Below are 26,384 nucleotides of genomic sequence, written 5' to 3' on the forward strand. Positions count from 1 at the left end.
TTGATTGTATCATAATTGATTGGTCATCAAAATTGGTTGGTTGAAATTATCTTCAGTGTGTACAGCGTAAACAATCCTTATAGATTCCACATAGATTGATATAAAGTGTCTCTAATGGAAATTTCCACACTTAGTAGCGGTTAAGAAGAAGTATTATGTAAGGCAGATAATCTCCGTGGTGAATATGGATCTTCGTAAGGTAATACTCACGATCCCTCAGATGGATAAAGTGATGGTATCCGGAGCCGCTCAATCCAGTGTGTCCCGGCCGGTGACTACACAGGAGAGTCTGAGACCCACTGAAGGTGGATTAACAGCGGTGTCGGGCTGACTTGCCCGGCTCCAGCGCGGGTGATGCAACGTCCCTTTGCCTGCTTCAGGAACGGCTCCCCGGATCTCCGTGGTGTGTTAGTGAGACACACCTCCTTCCTCAATGGGCGCTATACTAGCTATACTGGGGCACTATACTGGGGTAACTATACTAACCATACTGGGGCAACTAAACTCCCTATACTGGGGCAACTATGCTAGCTATGCAGCCGCCCCCCCCCCCCCCCAATAGCACGGCACTGTCCACTAGGTCGCGCAAACACCCGCGCCGCCGCCCCCCCCCCCCCCCCCCCCCGCCGCCGTTCCCCGGAGAAAAATATGGTCAGAAAGTGTTCCCCGGCCCAGAAAAGGTTGGGAACCACTGATCTAGAGGGTAGTGGGGAGGAAACAAAGGGGAAGGAAACACCAGGATAAGTGGGTGAGCCAGTGTGCCTTCAGTGCTGCCTATATCAAATTATAGGCTTTTCTGAACAGGTGTGTTTTCAGAGTACGTTTGAAGGTTTCCAGACTCGTGGCATGACGAACCGGCTGAGGGAGAGAGATTGAAATAAAGTGTCTCTAATGGAAATTTCCACACTTAGTAGCGGTTAAGAAGAAGTATTATGTAAGGCAGATAATATCCGTGGTGAATATGGATCTTTGTAAGGTAATACTCACGATCCCTCAGATGGATAAAGTGATGGTATCCGGAGCCGCTCAATCCAGTGTGTCCCGGCCGGTGACTACACAGGAGAGTCTGAGACCCACTGAAGGTGGATTAACAGCGGTGTCGGGCTGACTTGCCCGGCTCCAGCGCGGGTGATGCAACGTCCCTTTGTCCGCTTCAGGAACGGCTCCCCGGATCTCCGTGGTGTGTTAGTGAGACACACCTCCTTCCTCAATGGGCGTGACGTCACTAGAGGTTAGCCAATCGCTGACGCGTTTCGAAGGTAGCGTCCTTCTTTCTCAAAGCTGGCTGCTGGTTGGAGGGGTCTATCTTTTAAAGGGATTGTGATGTCACCAGAAGTTCAGAATGTTTATTCAAAATTTATTCAAAAGCATACAGTTCCAAGTCTTTATTCAAACCAGCCGGCACCAGGGTATTAAGGTTATAGATCCAGTTCGTTTCGTGTCTGGACATCTCAAGGATATAATCTCCTCCCCTCCATGGTCTCTTCACTATTTCTATAGTGCAAAATCTAATGCCATTAATCTTGCAATTGTGTTGCTGTTTAAAGTGTTCAGAAAGCGGATGCTTCTTGTTCCCTTTTTTAATATTAGCACAGTGTTCTCCTAAGCGTTCTTTGAGGGGGCGTTTCGTCCTCCCCACATATTGCTTTTGGCATGAGCAAATAATAACATAAATGACACCCTTGGTGTCACAGTTCATGATGTCCTTAATAGAAAAACTGTTACCTTCTGTACTGGAGACGATCTCACTCACTCGTTCAACTGGCATACGTGATTCCCTACACATCCTGCAAAATCCACAATTCCTAAAATAACCCCCCTTAGTTTTCCCCCTAATTTCTTTAACTGTAGGAGCTATAATATTGCCTAAATTTCGTGATTTCTTGAATATCACTCCTGGGTTCTCTGGAAGTATATCACTAAGTAGGAAATCCTCCTTCAATATTTCCCAATGTTTCCCTACAATCTTCCGTAGCTTCATAGCTTGTGAGGAGTAATTAAATATAAGTTTGGGGTCCGGATCATATCCTGTATCTACCTCTGTTTTCTCTTTCAACAGGTTCTCCCTTCCAGTGCTTCTTGCAGATTCTCTTGCCTGATCAATAATCCCCGAACAGTAACCTTTGCCCTCAAATCTCTCTTGCATCTTGTCAGCTTCTTCCTCAAAGTCACTCAATCTAGTACAGTTTTTTCTTAAGCGAAGAAATTGCCCTTGTGGAATGTTTGACAGCCACCTCAAATGATGGCAACTATCCACATTGATATAACTGTTTATATCTACTTCCTTGCGATATGTTTTAGTAGTGATAACATTGTTCTCCACAAACACCGTCAGATCCAGAAAGTTGACCCTAATTTTACTGAAATCTCCTGTGAAGGTTAAATTATAATCATTGGTATTGATCCAGGCTAGGAAATCCTCCAGGCTATCCCTAGTGCCCTTCCAAATGAAGAAGGCATCGTCAATAAACCTCCTCCAGAGCACCAGTGCGGCTCCGGGGCCGTGTGGCTCACCGAGTATAAATCGTTCCCAGTGGGCCATATAAAAAAAGGGAACAAGAAGCATCCGCTTTCTGAACACTTTAAACAGCAACACAATTGCAAGATTAATGGCATTAGATTTTGCGCTATAGAAATAGTGAAGAGACCATGGAGGGGAGGAGATTATATGCTTGAGATGTCCAGACACGAAACGAACTGGATCTATAACCTTAATACCCTGGTGCCGTCTGGTTTGAATAAAGACTTAAAACTGTATGCTTTTGAATAAATTTTGAATAAACATTCTGAACTTCTGGTGACATCACAATCCCTTTAAAAGATAGACCCCTCCAACCAGCAGCCAGCTTTGAGAAAGAAGGACGCTACCTTCGAAACGCGTCAGCGATTGGCTAACCTCTAGTGACGTCACGCCCATTGAGGAAGGAGGTGTGTCTCACTAACACACCACGGAGATCCGGGGAGCCGTTCCTGAAGCAGGCAAAGGGACGTTGCATCACCCGCGCTGGAGCCGGGCAAGTCAGCCCGACACCGCTGTTAATCCACCTTCAGTGGGTCTCAGACTCTCCTGTGTAGTCGCCGGCCGGGACACACTGGATTGAGCGGCTCCGGATACCATCACTTTATCCATCTGAGGGATCGTGAGTATTCCCTTACGAAGATCCATATTCACCACGGAGATTATCTGCCTTACATAATACTTCTTCTTAACCGCTACTAAGTGTGGAAATTTCCATTAGAGACACTTTATATCTATCTATGTGGAATCTATAAGGATTGTTTACGCTGTACACACTGAAGATAATTTCAACCAACCAATTTTGATGACCAATCAATTATGATACAATCAAATGGTTTGCTGCTATAATTTGTGAATCCATATCTATTATATTTTTATCTATATTTTGTATTTTTATTTTTTACATATATTTATACCAGTGCACTCACCAATTTTTTCTACTGCAGTAGGTGTGTGGAGGTGATTGGTGCGTGGATGTGTATGACATTTGTTGCATTTAATTGCTGGCAAATGGATATGTCTATTGAGTTATTTTATTGTAAATTTTATAACTGAGCTAATTACGATTAAATATTCTCATTACTTAGCGTTGCCTAGATTTATTACTTACATATATCTATCTGATAGGGGTTCTGGGGACACCCCATTTAGGCGAGCTGCTGATTAGTAACAGGCGCACTACTGACAATTTGTTGTATATTTGTGAATGTTGAGATGTTATATTGGTTTCACTGGTAAAAATAAATAATTGAAATGGGTATATATTTGTTTTTTGTTAAGTTGCCTAATAATTATGCACAGTAATAGTCACCTGCACACACAGATATCCCTCTAAAATAGCTAAAAATAAAAACAAACTAAAAACTACTTTAAAAAATATTCAGCTTTGATATTAATTGTAGTTTTTTTGGGTTCATTGCGAACATGGTTGTTGTTCAATAATAAAATTATTCCTCAAAAATACAACTTGCCTAATAATTATGCACTCCCTGTATATATATATCCATAGATTGGGCAGCACAGTGGTGTAGTGGTTAGCGCTCTTGCCTTGCAGTGCTGAGTTCCCGATTCCCATCCCAGCCAGGTCAACATCTGCAAGGAGTTTGTATGTTCTCCCCGTGTCTGCGTGGGTTTCCTCCCACATCCCAAAAACATACAGATAAGTTAATTGGCTTCCCCCTAAATTGGCCCTAGACTATGATAGATACACTACACAATACATACGTAGACATATGACTCTGGTAGGGACTAGATTGTGAGCCTCTCTGAGGGACAGTTAGTGACAAGACGATATACTTACAGCGCTGTGTATTATATCGGCGCTATATAAATGAATAAAAAAAATCTGTCCCTAGCCATCACTCATCGGTCACCTTTAGTGTTGGAGCATTTGATGTCCCTGCACATCACACACTGAGACAAGTTGCTGAAATCAGCTCATTAACGCAGCAGAGTGTCCGGTCCCTAGAGGAGTCCTAAAATAAGGAAAAGGAGAGGAGTCATTGGTAAATTCCTTTTTCAAATACTACTTGTCCAGCTATTGTTCTGATGCTCTGCCTTTATTCCTTCCTGAATCACTGACCTGGAACAAGGATTAGAGGTGTGATTATTATTCACTAGCTGCATGTTTGCTTATTAAGACAGGTAACTGCCATTTAAAAAAAAATAATCTGGCAGCTTATATACCGGTATGCCTCTCATATAAGGTACACTTTAATCTTTCCAGGTGCAACTGTAGTATTCCTTTATTGGGGAAACTGGCCCTTAAAAAGAAACACGAGGTGAAAATAAACTTATGAGATAAACAATTGTATCTTTCCTCCTCCTCCTAAAAATGACTTTTTAGATATCCCATGGTTTTATTATTATATAAATCTACTTTTTAAGTTTTTAGTTTTTCAAAGTCTCCGCTCAATGACACAGTCATTGAAGTATGTCAGAGCTAAAATCTATGAACTATTGACCTTTTTAATCTATTTCTTGCTCTCAGAAGCCATTTTCTGCCAGGGAAAAGTTTTATGGCTGTAGGTCCTTATCAGTGAGGGTAACACTATAGTCCGACCTGGTTCCAACCCAGACAGACGCTGTCAATTGCATACTTGATGTTGAACTCTTTCACGCAGAGAAAGAAAAAAAGGAACACAGACTAGTTGTGTGTGCTTGGCACTATACATACACATGTCTATCTCATCATGTCACATCACCTTATGCATACTAAAGGCTTATACACTAGCCAGATGGTTCTTGGCTGAAAGCTGCTATTCAATGCCACCTCTACCAAGAATGTAGCATGTACGGTATACGGTGGTGCCTGATTGTCCTGATATTCCTGGCTGTTCCTGGTGGCACACATTAATGTCCACCACTCTGAGTATGTAGATCTATTGAGGTAGATGCAGTCATGCAAGGTTGCACAGCTAAGAGGTCATGTTGCCTTTTTTGCCTCAGTCTTTAGCCCTGAATATGTTTCTACTGAGGACATCAGTAACATGGTTTATGTGTGGTAGAAAATGTACCAAAATCATTTTACATTTCAAAGCCACAGCTTACAGAAGCAGGTTTACATGGATGTTTCTGGTCATTTTGATGTTCCCCGCCCCAATCTTGTAAATAGGAAGATCATAGCCTACTTAATTAGTTTTGCAGGCACCAGTAAGAAATGGATGAGATTTGTACATACATATTTTTCCTCAAACAAGTCTATAAAAGAAGCACAAATTCTTACTAGGTCAGATGCACTTGCTGGTCCAAATTCATAGAATCCACATAACAAAACATTTCTATACTTGTTATGAGGCGCGTGTAGACCCTTTATGGTGGCCATACATGGTACAATAAAAACGTTCGATTATCCCGTTTTTCGATCTAAATGATTGAATCAAATGAAAGTTGAAAATATTTTTTTTTTCGATCAAGAAATTCGAACGATTATCCCGTTTTTTCGAGTAAAATCAGATTGGACATGCTGGAAAAATCTTTATATTCGATCTAACAGAATAATCGAACTAAATTATCTAATCGAAAAAAAAATTAAAAATTGTACCATGTATGGCCACCCTAACACACACAAAAAAAATATAAAAAAAATAATTGTACTGCTTATGTACAGCCTGGGTCTTTACAGGTTGAAATATTCCAGCTGCAACAATCAATACAGGCCAAATCTAAAACAATTACAGTGTTATTAGACCATTAGTACTTGTCATTTAATTGTAATGCTAATCAGATCTCCTTTGTTATGCTATCAGCAGCGTCCATTTTGGTGCCGGTCAAACTCAGAATCACAATCACGATTTTGCATTGGTGTGTTCCGCGATTTTACAGTGATTGCGTTTTGCAATTCTCATTCCAGTGAATGAGAATCACAACGTAATCGCCGGGAAAATGCTACATGCAGCACATTTCCTAATTCCATAGGATCACTTGTGCAGCATCGCTTTGCTGATTGCTGCTGATCGGCAAATCGTGAATCATGGGCAGAAAGCGTCATGTCACTGAGGCCTTAGGTGTTAAAATACTCACCCATCCCTGTCTTAATGAAACTAGCAGCTGTGTATACATTTCTTAAAGCACAATATGCCAAGAAGTGTGTGTGTGTGTGTGTCTGTCTGTCTGTCTGTCTGGTGTGTGTGCCCCAATCTTCCTCCCTTATAAAGTTCCCAGGTGTCTTATGGTCCCCTTCCCTCCCCTGTACAGTTCCCTGGTGTCTAGTGGTCCTCCCTCGCCCATACAGTTCCCTGGTGACTATAGGCGTCCACTCTCCTCTATATAGTTTCCTAGTATTTACTGCTTTACTGCTTTCCCCCTACCTCCCCATGTGGCTTCACATTCAATATAGCTTCCCTGATGATCTAGAGTGCGCAGACCCAGACTCCATGGTCCTGATGTACAACCATGCAGTGTCATCTGCCTATGACGCCCTTGCTCCAGTTCGCATTAAACGGTCTACACCACTTCACCATGCACAGTGGTTTGACAGCTCACTAAAGGACCTAAAGAAAGAAGTGTGCAGACTAGAAAGGAAGTGGCGAAAATCTCAGAATTCAAAAGATAAACACACCCTTGTCTCTCACCTGGCAAGCTACCAAAATGCGATCACCAAGAAAAAATCCTCCTACCTATCACAGGAGATCGCAAAGGCCGCCAACAGACCAGCCCAACTATTCCGCACAGTTGATAGACTATGTAACCCATCCTGCCTAAACCCTACTATAACTCCCTCAAAGGAGCTATGTGAGAAATTTGCTTGCTACTTTGCTGACAAAGTATCCTCTATTCGGTCTCTCATTCAGTCCACAGCACCCAAGACTCATGCAACTCCTGGAAATAGCTGCAAAAACAACCTAACACCCTGGACTGACTTCAAAAGTATTAGTGAGGAAGAGATCTCAGACATCCTCTGTCGTCTCCGCCAGACAACCTGCGACCTGGACCAACTAAACATATGCTGAAATGTCCTGACCTGCTTGGTCCAGCATTTCACAAAATAGTAAATTGCTCTCTGCAAGCAGGGAGGTTTCCTACCTCTTTAAAAGAAGGAATCATCAAGCCCCTTCTTAAAAAACCTTCCATGGATCCAGATGCCGTGAGCAGCTACAGACCTGTCTCCAACCTCCCCTTCTTAGGTAAAGTTATTGAAAAGGCTGTCTATCTGATACTTGAAACCAGGCTGTCAGTAAACAACATCCTGGACCCTCTACAATTTGGCTTTAGGAAACACCACAGCTTTGAAACAGCCCTCATGCAAGTCTGCAACGATCTGCTCATGGCAAGGGACAGGGGAATGTTCCATCCTAATCCTGTTGGATCTCTCAGCGGCTTTTGATTCAGTTGACCATGAAATCCTGCTTAACAGGCTGCAGGAGTACTGTGGCATCAGTGGATCAGTCCTCCAGTGGTTCAGATAATTCCTGACTGACAGAACACAGAGAGTATCCCTAGGACCTATAATGTCCAAACCTGCACCTCTACAATTCGGAGTGCCACAAGGATCAATCCTATCCCCTCTGCTGTTTGCAATCTGCATGTTGCCACTCGGTACACTTATCCAACGACATGGCCTGACGTACCACTGCTACGCCGATGACACACAGCTATACCTGTCCTTCAAACCTGGTGGAACAGACCCTACTCCAAAAATAAACTCTTGCTTAGCTGAGCTACAGGCATGGATGAATGATAACTGGTTGAAACTGAATGCTGACAAAACTGAGGTCCTCTTTGTTCAAAGCCAGTGCTCGCCATCAAAACAGCTCTATCCTAAAGCAACACCAATCAGGATTGGGAATTCAGACATAAACCGCTCCAACCTTGTGCGCAGCCTTGGCGTACTAATCGATGGGGATTTAAGTTTCAGAAACCAAATTTCATCTGTAGTTAAATCTTCCTACTTTCATCTGAAGAACATTGCAAAGATTAAACATCTGATTCCCCCAGAGGATCTTCCAACCCTACATCATGGCTGGATTACTGCAATGCCCTTTATGCTGGCCTCCCCAAAAAGGACCTGCGTCGCCTGCAATTAGTGCAGAATGCTGCTGCCAGATTACTAACAAACCAGCCTCGCCACTGTCACATTACACCGATTCTTCGCTCACTGCACTGGCTACCAGTAGAATGGATAATACTCTTCAAGATTGGACTGCTGACATTCAAATCCCTGCACAATCTGGGCCCTGGATACATGAAGGACTTGCTGAAGCTGCACCACACCTCTCACAACCTCAGATCAGCAAGTTCTATAAACTTGGTCACTCCTAGAGTGCACCTCAAAAAATCTGGAGATAGAGCCTTCTGTCATGCTGCCCCTACTCTTTGGAACTCTCTGCCACACCCAGTAAAGACAGCACCATCCCTGGAGCTATTCAAATCCAGACTGAAAAGCCACCTGTTTAGCTTGGCATTTCCGGACTTACAAAATTCTTCCTCTGTACCACGATGGTCTGAGCCATGCTTATGCGCTTTGAGTCCTATGGGAGAAAAGCGCTCTACAAATGTTATTTGTTGTTGTTGTTGTAGAGTGGGCCAAACATAATAAAAAGTGGGGAAACCACCTGAGGGCCAAATTTGGCCCGCGGGGCAGAGTTTGACATGTATGGTTTAACTTTACTTTCATAATTATAATGTTCCTATGAGAAGTGTAGATGTAAATCAACCTACTCCCTATTCTATGAAATAAGTGCCTTTTTTCATTTCTCTTGTACTGTAATAGAAGTGCACAACAGAAAGAACTGAACTGAATGCAGTTTGATGAAGTCACCTCATTTATTATAACTAAGCACGGAGGACCAAAAAAAATGGCTTAATAACTATACCGTTTTTCGTTTCTTTCTTGCTTATTTGTCTGTTTTTATATTTTCACTTGGGCCCTCCAGTCATCTGCCTGTTGTATCGTATTGCATCTTTTACAATCTTGATTGTCTCACCAGTATTTTCAGTAATTCCCCTCTTCAGTCTGCTCAGAGAACATGTGGTGACATTATTTCTGCTCTTGTGTCAGGCGGTGACGTGAATGCCACAGTGGTCGGTGATGATGATCCCCTGGATGAGGTGCAAGGATTTCTGTTCGGAAAGCTCAGGTAAACTGAAGCTTCTTATATGTTAAGCTACCTTCAAAAACTTGCTGCGTCACTGAACCCAACTTGTATACCCTAACATTTCATCAGCAAGGGCGGCTTCTCACGGATGGTTCCCTCATCATTGTTGTCGACTTCACTTTTTTACAGAACTGCTTCCATTTAAAATGAATGGAAGCAGTTCCATTCAGCAGGTGGTGCGCACATTTGTTATCGTTTCCTGTCCGTGTGATTGCCACATTTGCGCGCCCCCGATCACTAGAGATGGCCCAAAGTTTTCTACAGCGAACAGTCCATAGGGAATGACCTCGGGGTCACTTCCTTGCTCGCCTGCCTCCGCATTACCTGCGCAGACGCTTTCCAGACGGCAGCGCGTCCTCGCTCACGCGGCCGCAGTCGGGAGCGCTGTTGCGCATGCGCGTGACGTTATGCACATGCGCAGAGCACTCCCGGCTGCTGGCGTGCGATGGAGGATGTGCGGTAATGCAGAAGCAGGCGAACAAGGAAGCGACCCCGAGGTCATTCCCAAAGGACTGTTCGCTCTAGAACACTTCAGGCCATCTCTAGTGATCACTGAAATCGCTGTTCTTTCCAGACTCTGCATGCTGGCACCAGAAACGACGTGAACCACCTGCTGCCGGAGGACGCCCATGTGAACAGGGTCTAATACTGTAGTGCATAGTCACAATAGATATGGTTAGACTTGATGGACTAGTTTTTTTTTTTTTATCTAACTATAATGGCAATATACACATTTGTAATACAAACAGAGCTGCTCTGCACTAGTTAAGTAATGGCCATTTCATCAGTTCTGAGTTCCATATACTTGTACAATGTAACGAGCACAGGAGGTAAAGGTACGTATACACGCGCAATGCTTGTCACTGGAAGGGATCATGAATCCCTTGGCTGACAGTGTGGAAGCTGAGCACAGTATAGCTGCTAAAGCAGAGTGATGGGTGGGAAGAACAATGAACAATGCACAATAGAGCAGCTTGCAACAGGAGCAGAACAATAGACTCGGCCAACCACTGTACCACTGTACCCTCTGACATGCTGAATCATTAAAGGGAATGTCCAAACAAAATAAAAAAAATGAGTTTTACTTACCTGGGGCTTCTACCAACCCCATGCAGCCATCCTGTGCCCTCGTAGTCACTCACTGCTGCTCCAGTCCCCCGCTGGCAGCATGCCGACCTCGGAGGTCAGTGGGCCGCATTGCGTACATTTTTATGCATTCCGATAGTGCAGGAACATTAACACATACATTTTTACGCATTACTGGTTCAATGCGTACATTTTTACGCATTGAACCAGTAATGCGTAAAAATGTATGTGTTAATGTTCCTGCACTAGCGGGAATGCGTAAAAATGTACGCAATACGGCCTGCCGACCTCCGAGGTCGGCATGCTGCCAGCGGGGGACTGGAGCAGCAGTGAGTGACTACGAGGGCACAGGATGGCTGCATGGGGCTGGTAGAAGCCCCAGGTAAGTAAAACTCATTTTTTTTTTATTTTGTTTGGACATTCCCTATAAAGTGACACTGGAGCTGAAAAAAAACTTGTGATCTAATGAATTGTATGTGTAGTACTGATAATTAGTAGCAAAGAAAATAGTCTAAAATTTTTATTTATATATATATATATATATATATATATATATATATATATATATATATATATATATATATATATATATATATATATATATATATATATATATATATATATATATATATATATATATATATATATATATACATACTCGCATATAAGCCGACCCGCATATAAGCCGACCCGCATATAAGCCGACGCCCCAACTTTTCCCTGAAAAAACAGGGAAAAATGATTGACCCCCATATAAGCCGGGGTAGGAAATTCTGGATTGGTGCAGCCCCCCAGTGTGTCCCAGTATAGCTAGTATAGTGCCCAGTATAGGTAGGTAGTGTCCAGTATAGCTAGTATAGTGCCCAGTATAGCTAGTAAAGTGCCCAGTATAGCCAGTATAGTGCCCAGTATAGCCAGTATAGCGCCCAATATGGGTAGGTAGTGCCTCAGTTTAGCTAGTATAGTGCCCAGTTTATCTAGTATAGTGCCCCAGTATGGCTAGTATAGTGCCCAGTTTAGCCAGTATAGTGCCCAGTTTAGCCAGTATAGTGCCCAGTTTAGCTAGTATAGTGCCCAGTTTAGCCAGTATAGTGCCCAGTTTAGCTAGTATAGTGCCCAGTTTAGCCAGTATAGTGCCCAGTTTAGCCAGTATAGTGCCCAGTTTAGCCAGTATAGTGCCCAGTTTAGCCAGTATAGTGCCCAGTTTAGCTAGTATAGTGCCCCAGTATGGCTAGTAAAGTGTCCAGTTTAGCCAGTATAGTGCCCAGTTTAGCCAGTATAGTGCCCAGTTTAGCCAGTATAGTGCCCAGTTTAGCTAGTATAGTGCCCCAGTATGGCTAGTATAGTGCCCAGTTTAGCCAGTATAGTGCCCAGTTTAGCTAGTATAGTGCCCAGTTTAGCTAGTATAGTGCCCAGTTTAGCTAGTATAGTGCCCAGTTCAGCCAGTATAGTGCCCAGTTTAGCCAGTATAGTGCCCAGTTTAGCTAGTATAGTGCCCCAGTATGGCTAGTATAGTGCCCAGTTTAGCCAGTATAGTGCCCAGTTTAGCCAGTATAGTGCCCAGTTTAGCTAGTATAGTGCCCAGTTTAGCCAGTATATTGCCCAGTTTAGCCAGTATAGTGCCCAGTTTAGCTAGTATAGTGCCCAGTTTAGCTAGTATAGTGCCCAGTTTAGCTAGTATAGTGCCCCAGTATGGCCAGTATAGTGCCCAGTTTAGCCAGTATAGTGCCCAGTTTAGCCAGTATAGTGCCCAGTTTAGCTAGTATAGTGCATACTTAATAGAGTACTCGGGGGATTTGTATAGGATACGTGTTCCCTGAACAGGGTTAGGCCCCTAGCGCACTAAAACATAACTTTTATTAGTTCTATTAAAATCAGGTATATCAAAGGTACAGCATTTATAAAACATAAACAGCTGCGTTGGTGTTTGACACTAATGTGTCACATATGTATCATATCACTGGGATGGATCACTTTCAGGTAGATAAAGATTGTACATCTATGTGCATGTGTCATGGAGAGGAAAAGGCTCTCCTCTCCAGCACCTATGCACAGCTAGTACATGCACAAATAGGACCTGCTGATCACACCCTCTTGCACCAAACACAGGTATAATGGACAGTAGGGGATCACACCATGCAAACAGTGTACAAAATTACAAATAACTCGACATGTTTCGGCTAAACGCCTTCGTCCGGAGTGAATACATATATACAGTGCTGTGCATCAAACATATACAGTGCCCCTGCCCCACATAACTGTCAGCATATATAGCCCCTATCAGAGCTGAATGCCGCCCTTAACTCACAGTCTTATATACTGAGCATTTCCTCTCTCCCCTGGGCGTCGCCCAGCAGGGTGTGTCCTACCTGTCCATCATGTAGTATATCTCATTCATTATCCAGGGTTCTCCTATCTCCTCATAGTTCCTCCATATCCCCCCTATTATCTGTGCATATGGCTGCATGTTAAAGCAATCTGATCAGCGCATTTGTCACCTATAAATCATGATCAGGCGTGCATAACTGTTAGACATTCGCCCCGATTTTTTCCTCGGGAGTCCCTCTTTTTGCTCTGTCTCATGCACCTTCATCTGCGCATATGGCTGCATGCTAAAGCGGCCTCAGCGGCCCATTTGTCCCCTATAAATCATGATCAGGCGTGCATAACTGTTAGACATTCGCCCCGATTTTTTCCTCGGGAGTCCCTCTTTTTGCTCTGTCTCATGCACCTTCATCTGCGCATATGGCTGCATGCTAAAGCGGCCTCAGCGGCCCATTTGTCCCCTATAAATCATGATCAGGCGTGCATAACTGTTAGATATTTGCCACGATTTTTACCTCGGGAGTCCCTCTTTTTGCTCTGTCTCATGCAACCTTATCTGCGCATATGGCTGTGTGCTACAGCGGCCTGATCGGTGCATTTGTCACCTATAAATCGTGATCAGGCATGCATAACTGTTAGGTATTCGCCCCAATTCTTTCCTCGGGAGTCCCTCTTTTTGCTCTGTCTCATGCGGCCTTATCTGCGCATATGGCTGTATGCTAAAGCGGCCTGATCGGTGCATTTGTCACTTATAGATCATGATCAGGCATGCATAACTGTAGGTATTCGCCCCGATTTTTGCTTTGGGAGTCCCTCTTTTTGCTCTGTCTCATGCGACCTTATCTGCGCATATGGTTGTGTGCTACAGCGGCCTCAGCGGCGCATTTGTCACCTATAAATCGTGATCAGGCATGCATACCTGTAGGTATTCGCCCCGAGTTTTACCTCGGGAGTCCCACTTTTTGCTCTGTCTCATGCGACCTCATCTGCGCATATGGCTGTATGCTAAAGCCACTTGGCCGGCGCATTTGTTACCTATAACTCACGGTTAGGCATGCATATTGGTTCATCCCGATTTTAACCTCGGGAGTCCCTCTTTTTGCTCTGTCTCATGCGGCCTTATCTGCGCATATGGCTGTATGCTAAAGCGGCCTAATCGGTGCATTTGTCACTTATAAATCGTGATCAGGCATGCATAACTGTTAGGTATTCGCCCCAATTCTTTCCTCGGGAGTCCCTCTTTTTGCTCTGTCTCATGCGGCCTTATCTGCGCATATGGCTGTATGCTAAAGCGGCCTGATCGGTGCATTTGTCACTTATAGATCATGATCAGGCATGCATAACTGTAGGTATTCGCCCCGATTTTTGCTTTGGGAGTCCCTCTTTTTGCTCTGTCTCATGCGACCTTATCTGCGCAGATAAGGTCGCATGAGACAGAGCAAAAAGAGGGACTCCCAAAGCAAAAATCGGGGCGAATACCTACAGTTATGCATGCCTGATCATGATCTATAAGTGACAAATGCACCGATCAGGCCGCTTTAGCATACAGCCATATGCGCAGATAAGGCCGCATGAGACAGAGCAAAAAGAGGGACTCCCGAGGTTAAAATCGGGATGAACCAATATGCATGCCTAACCGTGAGTTATAGGTAACAAATGCGCCGGCCAAGTGGCTTTAGCATACAGCCATATGCGCAGATGAGGTCGCATGAGACAGAGCAAAAAGTGGGACTCCCGAGGTAAAACTCGGGGCGAATACCTACAGGTATGCATGCCTGATCACGATTTATAGGTGACAAATGCGCCGCTGAGGCCGCTGTAGCACACAACCATATGCGCAGATAAGGTCGCATGAGACAGAGCAAAAAGAGGGACTCCCAAAGCAAAAATCGGGGCGAATACCTACAGTTATGCATGCCTGATCATGATCTATAAGTGACAAATGCACCGATCAGGCCGCTTTAGCATACAGCCATATGCGCAGATAAGGCCGCATGAGACAGAGCAAAAAGAGGGACTCCCGAGGAAAGAATTGGGGCGAATACCTAACAGTTATGCATGCCTGATCACGATTTATAGGTGACAAATGCACCGATCAGGCCGCTGTAGCACACAGCCATATGCGCAGATAAGGTTGCATGAGACAGAGCAAAAAGAGGGACTCCCGAGGTAAAAATCGTGGCAAATATCTAACAGTTATGCACGCCTGATCATGATTTATAGGGGACAAATGGGCCGCTGAGGCCGCTTTAGCATGCAGCCATATGCGCAGATGAAGGTGCATGAGACAGAGCAAAAAGAGGGACTCCCGAGGAAAAAATCGGGGCGAATGTCTAACAGTTATGCACGCCTGATCATGATTTATAGGTGACAAATGCGCTGATCAGATTGCTTTAACATGCAGCCATATGCACAGATAATAGGGGGGATATGGAGGAACTATGAGGAGATAGGAGAACCCTGGATAATGAATGAGATATACTACATGATGGACAGGTAGGACACACCCTGCTGGGCGACGCCCAGGGGAGAGAGGAAATGCTCAGTATATAAGACTGTGAGTTAAGGGCGGCATTCAGCTCTGATAGGGGCTATATATGCTGACAGTTATGTGGGGCAGGGGCACTGTATATGTTTGATGCACAGCACTGTATATATGTATTCACTCCGGACGAAGGCGTTTAGCCGAAACATGTCGAGTTATTTGTAATTTTGTACACTGTTTGCATGGTGTGATCCCCTACTGTCCATTATACCTGTGTTTGGTGCAAGAGGGTGTGATCAGCAGGTCCTATTTGTGCATGTACTAGCTGTGCATAGGTGCTGGAGAGGAGAGCCTTTTCCTCTCCATGACACATGCACATAGATGTACAATCTTTATCTACCTGAAAGTGATCCATCCCAGTGATATGATACATATGTGACACATTAGTGTCAAACACCAACGCAGCTGTTTATGTTTTATAAATGCTGTACCTTTGATATACCTGATTTTAATAGAACTAATAAAAGTTATGTTTTAGTGCGCTAGGGGCCTAACCCTGTTCAGGGAACACGTATCCTAGCTAGTATAGTGCCCAGTTTAGCCAGTATAGTGCCCAGCATAGGTAGGTAGTGCCGCCCCCCCCCCCCTCCCCCCGCGGCCGCCGCTGCTATTACCTGCTTAGGCAGCGGCCGCTTCCTAATCCGCGTTCCTCTTCTGAACTTCCAGCGTGTATCACAGCAGCGCGCCCGGCGCTGCTGCTGTGACGATGCAGAGTGCAGGAAAGAGCGCGGCTCCCTATAGCGGCGATGTGTATCGCCGTTACCAAGGGATCCGCTCTTTCCTGCCCCCTGCATCGTTACAGCAGCAGCGCCGGGCGCGCTGCTGTGATACACGCTGAAAAGTTTCAGAAGAGGAACGCGGATTAGGAAGCGGCCGCTGCCTAAGCAGGTAATAGCAGCCGCGGTGGGAGGGGGGAGCGGGGCGCGGACCACCCACCACTAGACCACCAGGGAAGACTCGCATACAAGCCGACCCCCCCTAACTTTTGACCCCCTTTTTGGGGGTCAAAAATTCGGCTTGTATGCGAGTATATACGGTGTGTGTTATATATATATATATATATATATATATATATATATAATTTGTTTTTTTTAATATTGCATAATTCTGTCATATTTGCAGTTAAAAGCCACATATAGAATGCTTCCAGTGAAAAAGACAGAGCATGTCATGTAAGGCTCTGTCTTAATGCTGCCAGGATCGGTGGGTCTCAGGGTTAATAACTCACCCACTGGCGCGTAACTCATTAGACACTCATTTTTTACAAAGCTTTTGCCACTCCCACCTGCATTGCCACAGCCTGCCCCCAGCTCGGCAACTACCAATTAGGCTACGGCTGACAAGCTGGGGGCGGGCTGTCGGAACGCTAGTGGCGATGACCAGTGCTTTGGGAAAACAGAAAAAAAAAAAAACCACCACTGCGGCTTTGCTGAGGAGGGAGCAGATTTTGTGACATTGATGAATTACGGGCGAGTGGGGAAGTTATCTACTCTTAGACCCACCTTGCCTGGCAGCATTAAGACAGAGCATTAAATGACAAGCTCGGTCTTTATTGCTGGAAGTACTCTTTAAGCAGCCTTGGTGGATTTCAGGGGACACCTGTACACACTAGATTCTTGGCTGAGACATCCCTAACAGGCTACCTCGGAGTAGTCCCACCTGAAGCTTTTGTCACAATGCCATGAGAGACGCTTTGACTACTACAATCGCGCTCAGGGGCGTAACAATAGACCCTGCAAGGGATGCAGCCGCAGGGGGTCCCAGAAGCCACACGGGGCCCTCGTCCTGAGAGACTGACAACTAAGGGCAAGGAGAGGAAAAAAAAAACTTTCTTCTCTCTGCACAATTGTTCTAATGACTGCATTTGCTCAGTCACTGAGGTTTTGCAGACAAAATCTGTAGACAGTCCCTATTCAGTGTACAGCAGGGTATTGTGTACAGCACTGCTCTACCCCTCACCAAGTACTGTGTCCTGTAGTGATGCTTGAGGAGTTTGGGCATGGAGAGAAAAAACTTTCTGCTCTCTGTACAATTGTTCTAATGACTGCATCTGCCACGGATAACGAATTGCAAAGTTTTGTAGGTGGGGGGGGGGGGGGGGGGGGGGGTAGCCATAGGGGACCCCATCCAAAGTTTTGCAGGGGGCCCAGTCATTTCTAGTTAGGCCCTTGATCACGCTGCAAACAATGAACTTGCTTCGTGAGTAAAAAATATGTAAACAACAATATTAATTCATACTAAGTGGACATTTCCACCTGCAGTGCTTTTTTGTTGTTAAGTGGTAATTCTGCTATAACATACAACACTTAAAGGTACCCTGAAATAACTTTAAAAAACAAAGTTTCACTTTCCTGGGGCTTCTACCAGCCCCGTGCAGCCGCCCTGTGCCCGTGCCATCAATCAAAGATCCTCCAGTCCCCCGCCACTACTCACTTTCGGTACCGCTGACTTAAAAGTCGACGGCCACTGCGCCGTCGCAGTCCTGTCCGCATGTCCTTGTTCGCGCTCCCGTGGCCAGGAGCATCCTGCGCAGGCGCAGTACAAGAAAATCTCTACTGTGCCTGCGCAGGACACTCCTGGCTATGGAAGCGCAAACGAGGGCGCAGTGGCCATTGACTGGCAGAAATGAAAATGAACCGCAGTGGGGGACCAGAGGATCGTTGAGTACCAGCGGGGGAACAGGGCGGCTGCAGGGGGCTGGTAGAAGACCCAGGTAAGTGAAGCTTTTAAGGTATTTTAGGTTCCCTTTAAGGTAATCAGAGCATGACTGGTTGTCCATACACCTTAGCTGATGGTGCCTGCATGTCTGCCTGTCATCTGATTTCTCTGATATACGTTTCCTGTCACCAGCATCCTCATATAGTTATCTGTAAAAGCAATCAGTTGACATTTCTTAGCTGCCTTGGGTTGTTTTGGTTTTGATTCCTTTCAACCAAAAATACACTCAACATCATTTGAACTTCTGAGGAAATGAATATGAGAGCTGCTTGTTAATTTTTTTTTCCAGGCTCCACAGTAGTTGAGGCTGCCCTTTCCTCAACCCTTTTAATTAAAAATACTTCTAAATGCTTTAATTAGGTTGTCTATGAAGGTTCTCTTTTATCCAGGTTATGGTTTATTGTAAGATAAAATAAAAACAGTTTCAGTTGGACACCAATTTGTGCTCTAGAAGTCATTTTTGCTGCTGCCTCATATGAAGTGAAGAGGAAATAGCTAGTTACTTTGTATGCACGTCATGTCAGTCCACAGTAAGTCAACAAAGGCAGAATGATGCTCATTACGAGATTGTCGAAGCGTACCTGAAGAAACATGTGACATGATGAGAAAAACATGGCTACATATTGTACTAATCCTACCAAGAACTTGCCTGTTTTCCCCCTTTTTTTCCATGATTAGGTTAATAAACCAGTACTTTAGCTATGCTTTTAGGCCCAGTTCACATTGGCATGGATGGAAAACCGATCCATGTAAAAACCGATCCATGGAACAGATCCGTTTTTAGAGACCTCAGTTTTCCATCCATGACCCTCCATTCCGTTTGCGTGCGGTCAATGCAATGCATCTGTCGATCTGAAAAAATTGCTGCAGACCCAGACTTGTGCAGTGCAGTGGAAAGTCATAATTTCTCTCTGGCAGCTGAATGAACCAGATTTAAACACGCTGAGGGCCAGTGCACATCTAAAAGCACTAGCGTAATCGCAAACGCTCAGCGCTTTTAGAAGTGATTTTCCTAAACTATTCTAGCTATGTGCCTAGCGATTTTCTATTTAGACCTAGTGATTTTTGGAGTGTTTTTATGTAGTATTTTTTTTTTATGTACAGTAGAACTACAAGTGCAATGGTTTTGTAAAAATCGCTCTATTCTACCGCTTTTCAGAGCGATTTTCCACTTTCCTATACTTAACATTGAGGCTGAATCGCCTCAGAAATGCTGCAGGACCCGCGTTTGAGTTTTGGGAAAATTCACATCGCTCTGGTGTGATCTATCACATAGGAAAACATTAGCCAAGCGCTTCTGAAAGAGCTAGTGTTTTAAAAAGTGCTCAGAAGCGCTCTTGGTGAGTAAGGCTGTATAGTATAAGTATACAGTCTTTCTACTTCCACAACTTTGGCAGCTGCTGCAAATGGGGCTTTGTTCCGTCCCAATAAATACTCATAGGACACTGCCACTATAACCCCCATGTGTTTACTGATACATAGGCCAGGAAATTGTGTCACTAAGGGTTTAAGAAAAGGCATAGTCAATGTGGGTGAGTGTGTGTTGGTGGAAGTATGGCAAGGGTTGGGAAAAGCCATGGCGGCCGTGGGAGGGGTCAGTGCTGAGGTAGCATCAGGTCTCAACAGAGCCTTGTTAGCTACTGCAGCCTGTTGTGTGGCATGTGCAAGACTGTATACTAAATAACACTATCTCCTGCATCAGGCAAACCTCTACAGGCATGTGCTGCAATTGTGCCATGCTATCCCTGTGTTCACTTGTCCACTAATTCATTATTACAAGTCCAAAATAAGAACCTACATGCTTGGTCCATGACAATGCCAGGGCTGAGCTGTGGCAGCTGATATATTTTGTGTCCTCTCATGTTTTCTGGAGCCTTTCATACTGGTGATAAGCTTTTATGTTTGTTTTCTTTACAGACAGATTTATCCAGAACTCAAAGAGCAGCTGAAGGAACTGAGGAAACATTTAGTAGAAAGCACCAATGAGATGGCTCCTCTCAAAGTATGGGAGTTACAAGGTGGGTCGCTCTGGACATGTTGGGCTTTTGATTCTTCCAGATATTTTCTTACGCCAGATCAAGCATGCATCTCATAGTGATTGCTCACCTTAAAGCGGAATAAAACCCAGCATCTTCTTTGCTCTAATAGATTAGTTACAGCATATAATATACAACCAGCATTTTTTTTTTTACTAGAACAGCATTCAAAGGGTTACACACAGGACTTAGAAGTTGCCTGCCAGCAAAGCTGGACGCATCTGAAGTGGAGATAATGTTATCTTGTATTTTAATTTTTATTTTTTACTAGAACAGCATTCAAAGGGTTACACACAGGACTTAGAAGTTGCCTGCCAGCAAAGCTGGACGCATCTGAAGTGGAGATAATGTTATCTTGTATTTTAATTGTATCAAGTGAGGAATGTAAATAAACACTTCTCTGACACTGCAGGCTCTGCTGAACAAAGTCAGACAATCAGAAAGCATTTCTGCTTATGTTAGAACACGAATAAAGCAGTTATAAATAAAATGAAATGTGTATAATTTCTAAATGAATAATAATACTTATGCACAAAAGCAAATATGATAACCATATGGCATATAAAAAGTAGGAAAACATGTTTTTGTTGAATATTATGTCAGGGTTTTATACCGCTTTAAGGAAATGTTTTCACCCTTTGTGAATGAACTGACTGTAAATTTGCTTCACAATTTGGTAAATGCTTTTATTGGTAATTTATTTGTATTTGGACTTGTATAGGTAAGCTGATCTGGCCTGGAAATCAGTTTGTTTGTTTTTTTTTTTTACCCTAAGCTTTCAGTTGAATTGAGATAGTCACTTTGTGACTCTAAGACGTATGTCCCCTCGGAGGCTCTGCTGTAGCTGGTGGAAGCAGCCCAACTGGGAAAAGGAATAGATCCAGAGATCCCTAAAGTCTTTAGTTCTTCCACCTAGTCTGGGAACACCTTGGAAATGGAATGGAATCCTTTCAAATTTTAGTAAACGGACCGACTGTTAAAGCACAACTGAATTGTAACAGAAAAGTAGATTGTGACTTAGACCCCCCCATGCCACCCCCCCCCCCCCAGTTTTGCAGCTGTTTTCTCTGAAAGATCTGTGCTGCTGTTGTCTGGGGCATTCAGCAGGAAGGTGCATGGACAGAACCATGCATGTGCAGTAGCCGCGACTGGAGTTCCAATCACAGATCTTTCAGAGGGGGCAGCTGCACAATGGAGCGGACCCAGAGCACACTGAGGGACCTGAATGACTGCTGGGGGCTGGAAGAAGCCCTAGGTAAGTAAAAATCTACCCTACATTGTTTTTCTAATTCAGGTGTGCTTTTAGATGGGAAAACTGTCAAAATGTAGCTAATAACAGTCATAAAATTAGGCTAATGCCTCATCTACTCGTGTAGATGAGGCGGCGATCCGGCAGCTCGATTAGCCACCGGATCGCCTCTTCCGCGTCCCCGCTCGCCGCGCGTGCGCTGGAATCAATACCCGCTCGATTCCCACTTGTCCCCGCGTTGCTTATCTTCCGCTCGATTCCCTGCCATTGTCCCCTCACGGGGCGTGAGCAGGGAATCAGCGGTGGGGAGATCCGTCCTGTCGGATCTTATCAATCGAGCCGCATCAGCGGCTTGATTGATAAGGAACATCGTGGCCGCATCTACACGTGTAGATGCGGCTTAAAAGAAGCTTTGGGTCTTTCAGTTAAGTCCCCTTTCACACATGTCACATTCCTTCATCACGGTACTCTGCATCTTGTTGCAGTGGCCATTAGTCTCTGAGACTGGCCACAGTACCTGCAGTGCGATATAATATGATGGAAGTGCTTTCAGCTATGCAGTGGTGATGCACACTCTGTAGTGCATTGAAGTCAACGGCAACGCAAAAATCTATTCAGATGTTGCAGTGCAGCTCGCATGCACTAATCATTCAAAATTCAGTAATGTATTAAGAAAAAGAGAAAGGAGCAGTTTGGCACTTGCATTCCACTAAAAAAGCTTTATTCTTGCGGCTTCAAAGTTACTCATAATCATGTACAAATGTATTAAATATCATGGTAAAAAAGTCCTACCAGGTCCTTTAAACGCTGTGGGGTATGGTGGGAGCAGTGTGGGGCCTGACGACCGTTTCGCTCACTAAGCGTCCTCAGAGGCTCTCTCAGAGGTGCAGAGATGCATGCTGTTGTTTTGGTTTTGAGCACGCATGAACCACATTGATCCAACCTGGTCTTTACTCCGGACGCCCTCAATGTTGTTTATATACCCTTATAGAAACACACTAGCGGTGTAGTGCCCGTCTACTTTTTTCTATCAATCATCATCTGAAATTCAGTAATGTACTTCCTGTCCAGCAGAGAGCGCATCACTGAGCGGGAGGCGGAGCTACACAAATCACACTGTCGGTGCAGGGTGATGTAAATGTGAAATGGTGCAATTGTTGTGCATTGGGCTCCCCTGCCGCAGGAAAATCTCACTGCACCATGTGTGAATTTAGCCTGAACAAAGACCAAAAATGGAATTTGAACTTATGTATAAATGAAGGAGGCACTCAATTGGCGTATAAACTTGCATTTATCAATTCAGTAGCAATTGATAAACGCTACTCCCCCCCCCCCCCCCCCCCCCAAGTCCCTCGGCTTCCTCTGGATCCCCTCCGTTCTCCCTCTGGTGGCCTCAGTGGCGCGTGACTTCACCTGGAGTAGTGCGCAACTGCACATGCATGGCCCCTCGGTGTGCCTGGTTAAATCAAGCGGCTGTCACCACAAGCGTTCTGCGCAAGCGTGGTTCATTCTTTCGAGATTCGCGCAGAATGCTTATGGCGAAAGACGGGCCACACATGCACACTTGTGCACAACTCCGGACGAAGTCGCACGATACCGGGCTCTGGTATTGTGTGACTTTGTCCAGAGTTGTGCACAAGTGTGCATGTGCGGCCCGTCTTTCGGCATAAGCGTTCTGCGCGAATCTCAAAAGAATGAACCACGTTTGCGCAGAACGCCAGCGGGGACCCAGATGATGCCGAGGGACTTCGAAGGCTATGGGTGGCTGGAGGAAGCCCCAAGTAAGTACAAATTCCATTTTTAGTCTCTGTTCGGGGTCCTTTTAATGTTTCTATAAATATTTTCATAATTCTTTGTAATTACACTTTTCTCTGCAATGCACAGGAATGAAAGATAACTACATTTTTTGCTTACTTCTTATTGTAAACTAGTTACCACTTTGTCCTTTGAAAATGAGTATTGTATTTGTTTCTTCCTAATGATGTAAATTAATGTGGATTCTTCTTGTACCCTGTAAGATCTAAGTTACCAGACAGCGGCCCGGATCTTGGCGGCGCCCTCCTCTGATGCGCTGATGGTCATGAGAGATCTCAGTCAGAACTTCCCTACTAAGGCCAGGTAATTGTTATGAAACTACCAGATTGCTGGAGGAGGGGAAAGCCCCATTATAGCCCATTGCAATTTGAGAGATTCCAGATGACGTTTGACCGTTATACATTACAATGATTTGGGAGAATCTGATTGGTTGCTGTGGGGTGCAGGAGACCAACCGTATGACAAGCAGAGAGAGATTATTCTAATGAATTAAAATAAAATGTGCTTGAGGCGGTAAGGTGACAATAAATAGAATCAATATTTGATAGATTGTCACTTTTGGCCCGGTTCACACTGTCATGGATGGAAAACTCCATTTAGTGTGATCCGTTCAGTGGATCAGTTTATAAAGGTATCAGTTTTTCATCCTTGACCCTTAGTTAGTTAGTTATGTTCCAATGCGTTGCATATGTTGATCGGGAAAATACGCTGCATACCCAAACCTGCGGTCCATGTGCTTTAACAGACTGAATCAATCTTTTTGAACGGACCAATGTGAACACGTGACACTATTTTCAGGGTCAATATTGTCGTATCTCTCCTCTCTGGGAGGCTATAATCGTTCTCTACTCTTAAATGCCTCCTTTAAGTTCACCCCTTCTTTATGTGTAACCTTACTTCATCCTTAAAGCACACCTGAACTGAGGAGGATATGGAGGCTGACATACAGTATAGATTTCCCTTTTAAACAATATAAATTGCCTGGCTGTCCTGCTTATCCTCTTCCTCCAATACTTTTAAACTCTGAACAAGCGTGCAGAAGAGGAGTTTCCGACTGGATTGGCCACAGGCTTGTTTCAGGTGGGTGATTCAGACACTTCTGCAATCAAAGAGATCAGCAGGGCTGCCAGGCAACTGATATTGTTTAAAAGAAAATACATATGGCAGTCAGGTACACTTTAATATCAATGGCAAACAAACCTGAGTGGCAATTGAATGGCGTATGGCAAGCTGAAGTTGAAATGTAAGCAGACTGCCATCTCTGATCACAATAGTGTCTGCTAGGCAGAGTTGCAGTTGTTCTGCCAGTAGTTGCACGAAGCTAAGGTAATCAAGAAAGTGTTGTTAATATTTCATTGCCCTTTTTTATTTATTCAGAGCTTTAACAAAGACTGCTGTAGACTCGGCTTTGAGAAAGGAGGTAGAAGACAACCAGAAAGTGAGTATCATGCATACCACTCTGCTTTATAGTAAGGGAGATGAATATGGAAGATGTTATTGCTAACTTTCTTTTGAAGCCCTGGTCTAAACACATATATTAATAACTATTATTATACCATGAATGTTGTTGCTTTAACATGATGATTTTTATGCATTTCAAAGCAAAAAGTATCTGTTGCAGCAGTTCATGGGTGCTCAGTGCCTGCTTACCAATGTGCAGGTTACTAGTCGCTTGCACAAGCCCACCCACCGCTTCCATCAGTTGTAGCCCACTTTGTTGCCCTGGAGCCCTCTCTGTATTAGTGAACCTTCAGTTTCTAGCTTTAACTGGGCAGTGCGATTGTTACTAAGTAGTTCTCTCACTATGCAGCACTAAATATAATTTTGCCTTCTTAAAGGACATCCGTGGTGAAAATAAACTGATGAGAAAAACAATTGTATCCATCCTCTGTCTCCTAAAAATGACTTTTTTAGATATCCCACGGTTTTATTTTATATTTATATCTAGTTTTTAAGTTTACTGTTTCATTGTCTCTGCTCAATGGCACCTTCATTGAAGTATGCTAGAGCGCAAATCTATGAATTATTGACCCTTTTTATCTCTTTCCTGCTCTCAGAAGCCATTTACTGACAGGAAAGTATTTTATGGCTGTAATTACTAATCAGTGAGGATTATGATATAGTCTGACCCAGTCGGTCCCGGCCCAGACAGAAACTGTCACTTGCATACCTGATTTTTAACTCTTTCAGGCAGAGAAAGAAAAAAAGGAACACAGCCTAGTTATTTGTGTGCTTAGCACTATACATAAATATGTCTATCTCAACAGAAGTATTGGGTTTGCTTTTTGGCCTATTTTAGCCCCTTTTACGTTCCTAGTAGTTCTGGGTCACCAAGAGCTATCTGTTTGCCGCACTAGAGGCCCATCTAAAAATCCCAGCTTGGAACTATCTGAATGAGATTTGTCTGTTTTAATGTTTGTCTGTAATAATGGGTCACTGAATATGTATAACATTTCTGTTCCTTTAAAAGGGTACCTTGAAGTGAGGAGGAGTACGGAGGCTGCCATCTTTATTCTCTAATACACTATGCCCGTTGCCTGACTTATCTGATGCTGCTCTGCTTCTAATTTTTAGTCACTGGCCCAGAATAAACATCCAGATCAGATGCTGTGACTCTGCGTTAAACGCGCCATTTATCCGCTAATTCCTAAGGGTTAAAGTGAACCTCCGGACTAACCATCTACTCTGCAGCACTGAAAAGGCTTGGTGTTTCTTTAACAGTTCACAGCATCAGAACTTAATTTTTCTTATCCAAGCCTTATTTTTAGCTGCACAGAAGCTAAGCTCCACCCCATCAAAGAAATCTGCCCAGGCATTTTTCCCCTGATGCTGAGCAAAGCATGATGGGATTTCTGGTGGTGTGGTTTTCCTTCTGCTGTTTAGGCACAAATTAGTTTTATTACATTTTGAGTTTGAGATTTGAAGTTTAGCGCGCACAGCTGGGAGGGGTGATCAGGACACAGGACAGTTGGAACCGTGTCTCATGCTTCCTGTC

At 44.2% G+C, this 26,384-nt stretch overlaps 1 protein-coding gene across 1 annotated transcript in view; it reads left to right on the forward strand.

Annotated features, from left to right (window-relative positions):
- The window catches only part of UGGT1 (UDP-glucose glycoprotein glucosyltransferase 1), a 164,384-nt gene that overhangs the window by 54,169 nt on the left and 83,831 nt on the right, over window positions 1-26,384 (forward strand). Inside the window, exons 9-12 of the mRNA XM_068233269.1 lie at window positions 9,519-9,597; window positions 20,207-20,307; window positions 23,593-23,692; window positions 24,767-24,827. Of these exons, the coding sequence (XP_068089370.1) occupies window positions 9,519-9,597; window positions 20,207-20,307; window positions 23,593-23,692; window positions 24,767-24,827 (341 nt within the window). The remainder of the gene's footprint in view (window positions 1-9,518; window positions 9,598-20,206; window positions 20,308-23,592; window positions 23,693-24,766; window positions 24,828-26,384) is intronic.

Source organism: Hyperolius riggenbachi, chromosome 4 (assembly GCF_040937935.1).
Source record: "Hyperolius riggenbachi isolate aHypRig1 chromosome 4, aHypRig1.pri, whole genome shotgun sequence".
Classification (NCBI taxonomy): domain Eukaryota; kingdom Metazoa; phylum Chordata; class Amphibia; order Anura; family Hyperoliidae; genus Hyperolius; species Hyperolius riggenbachi.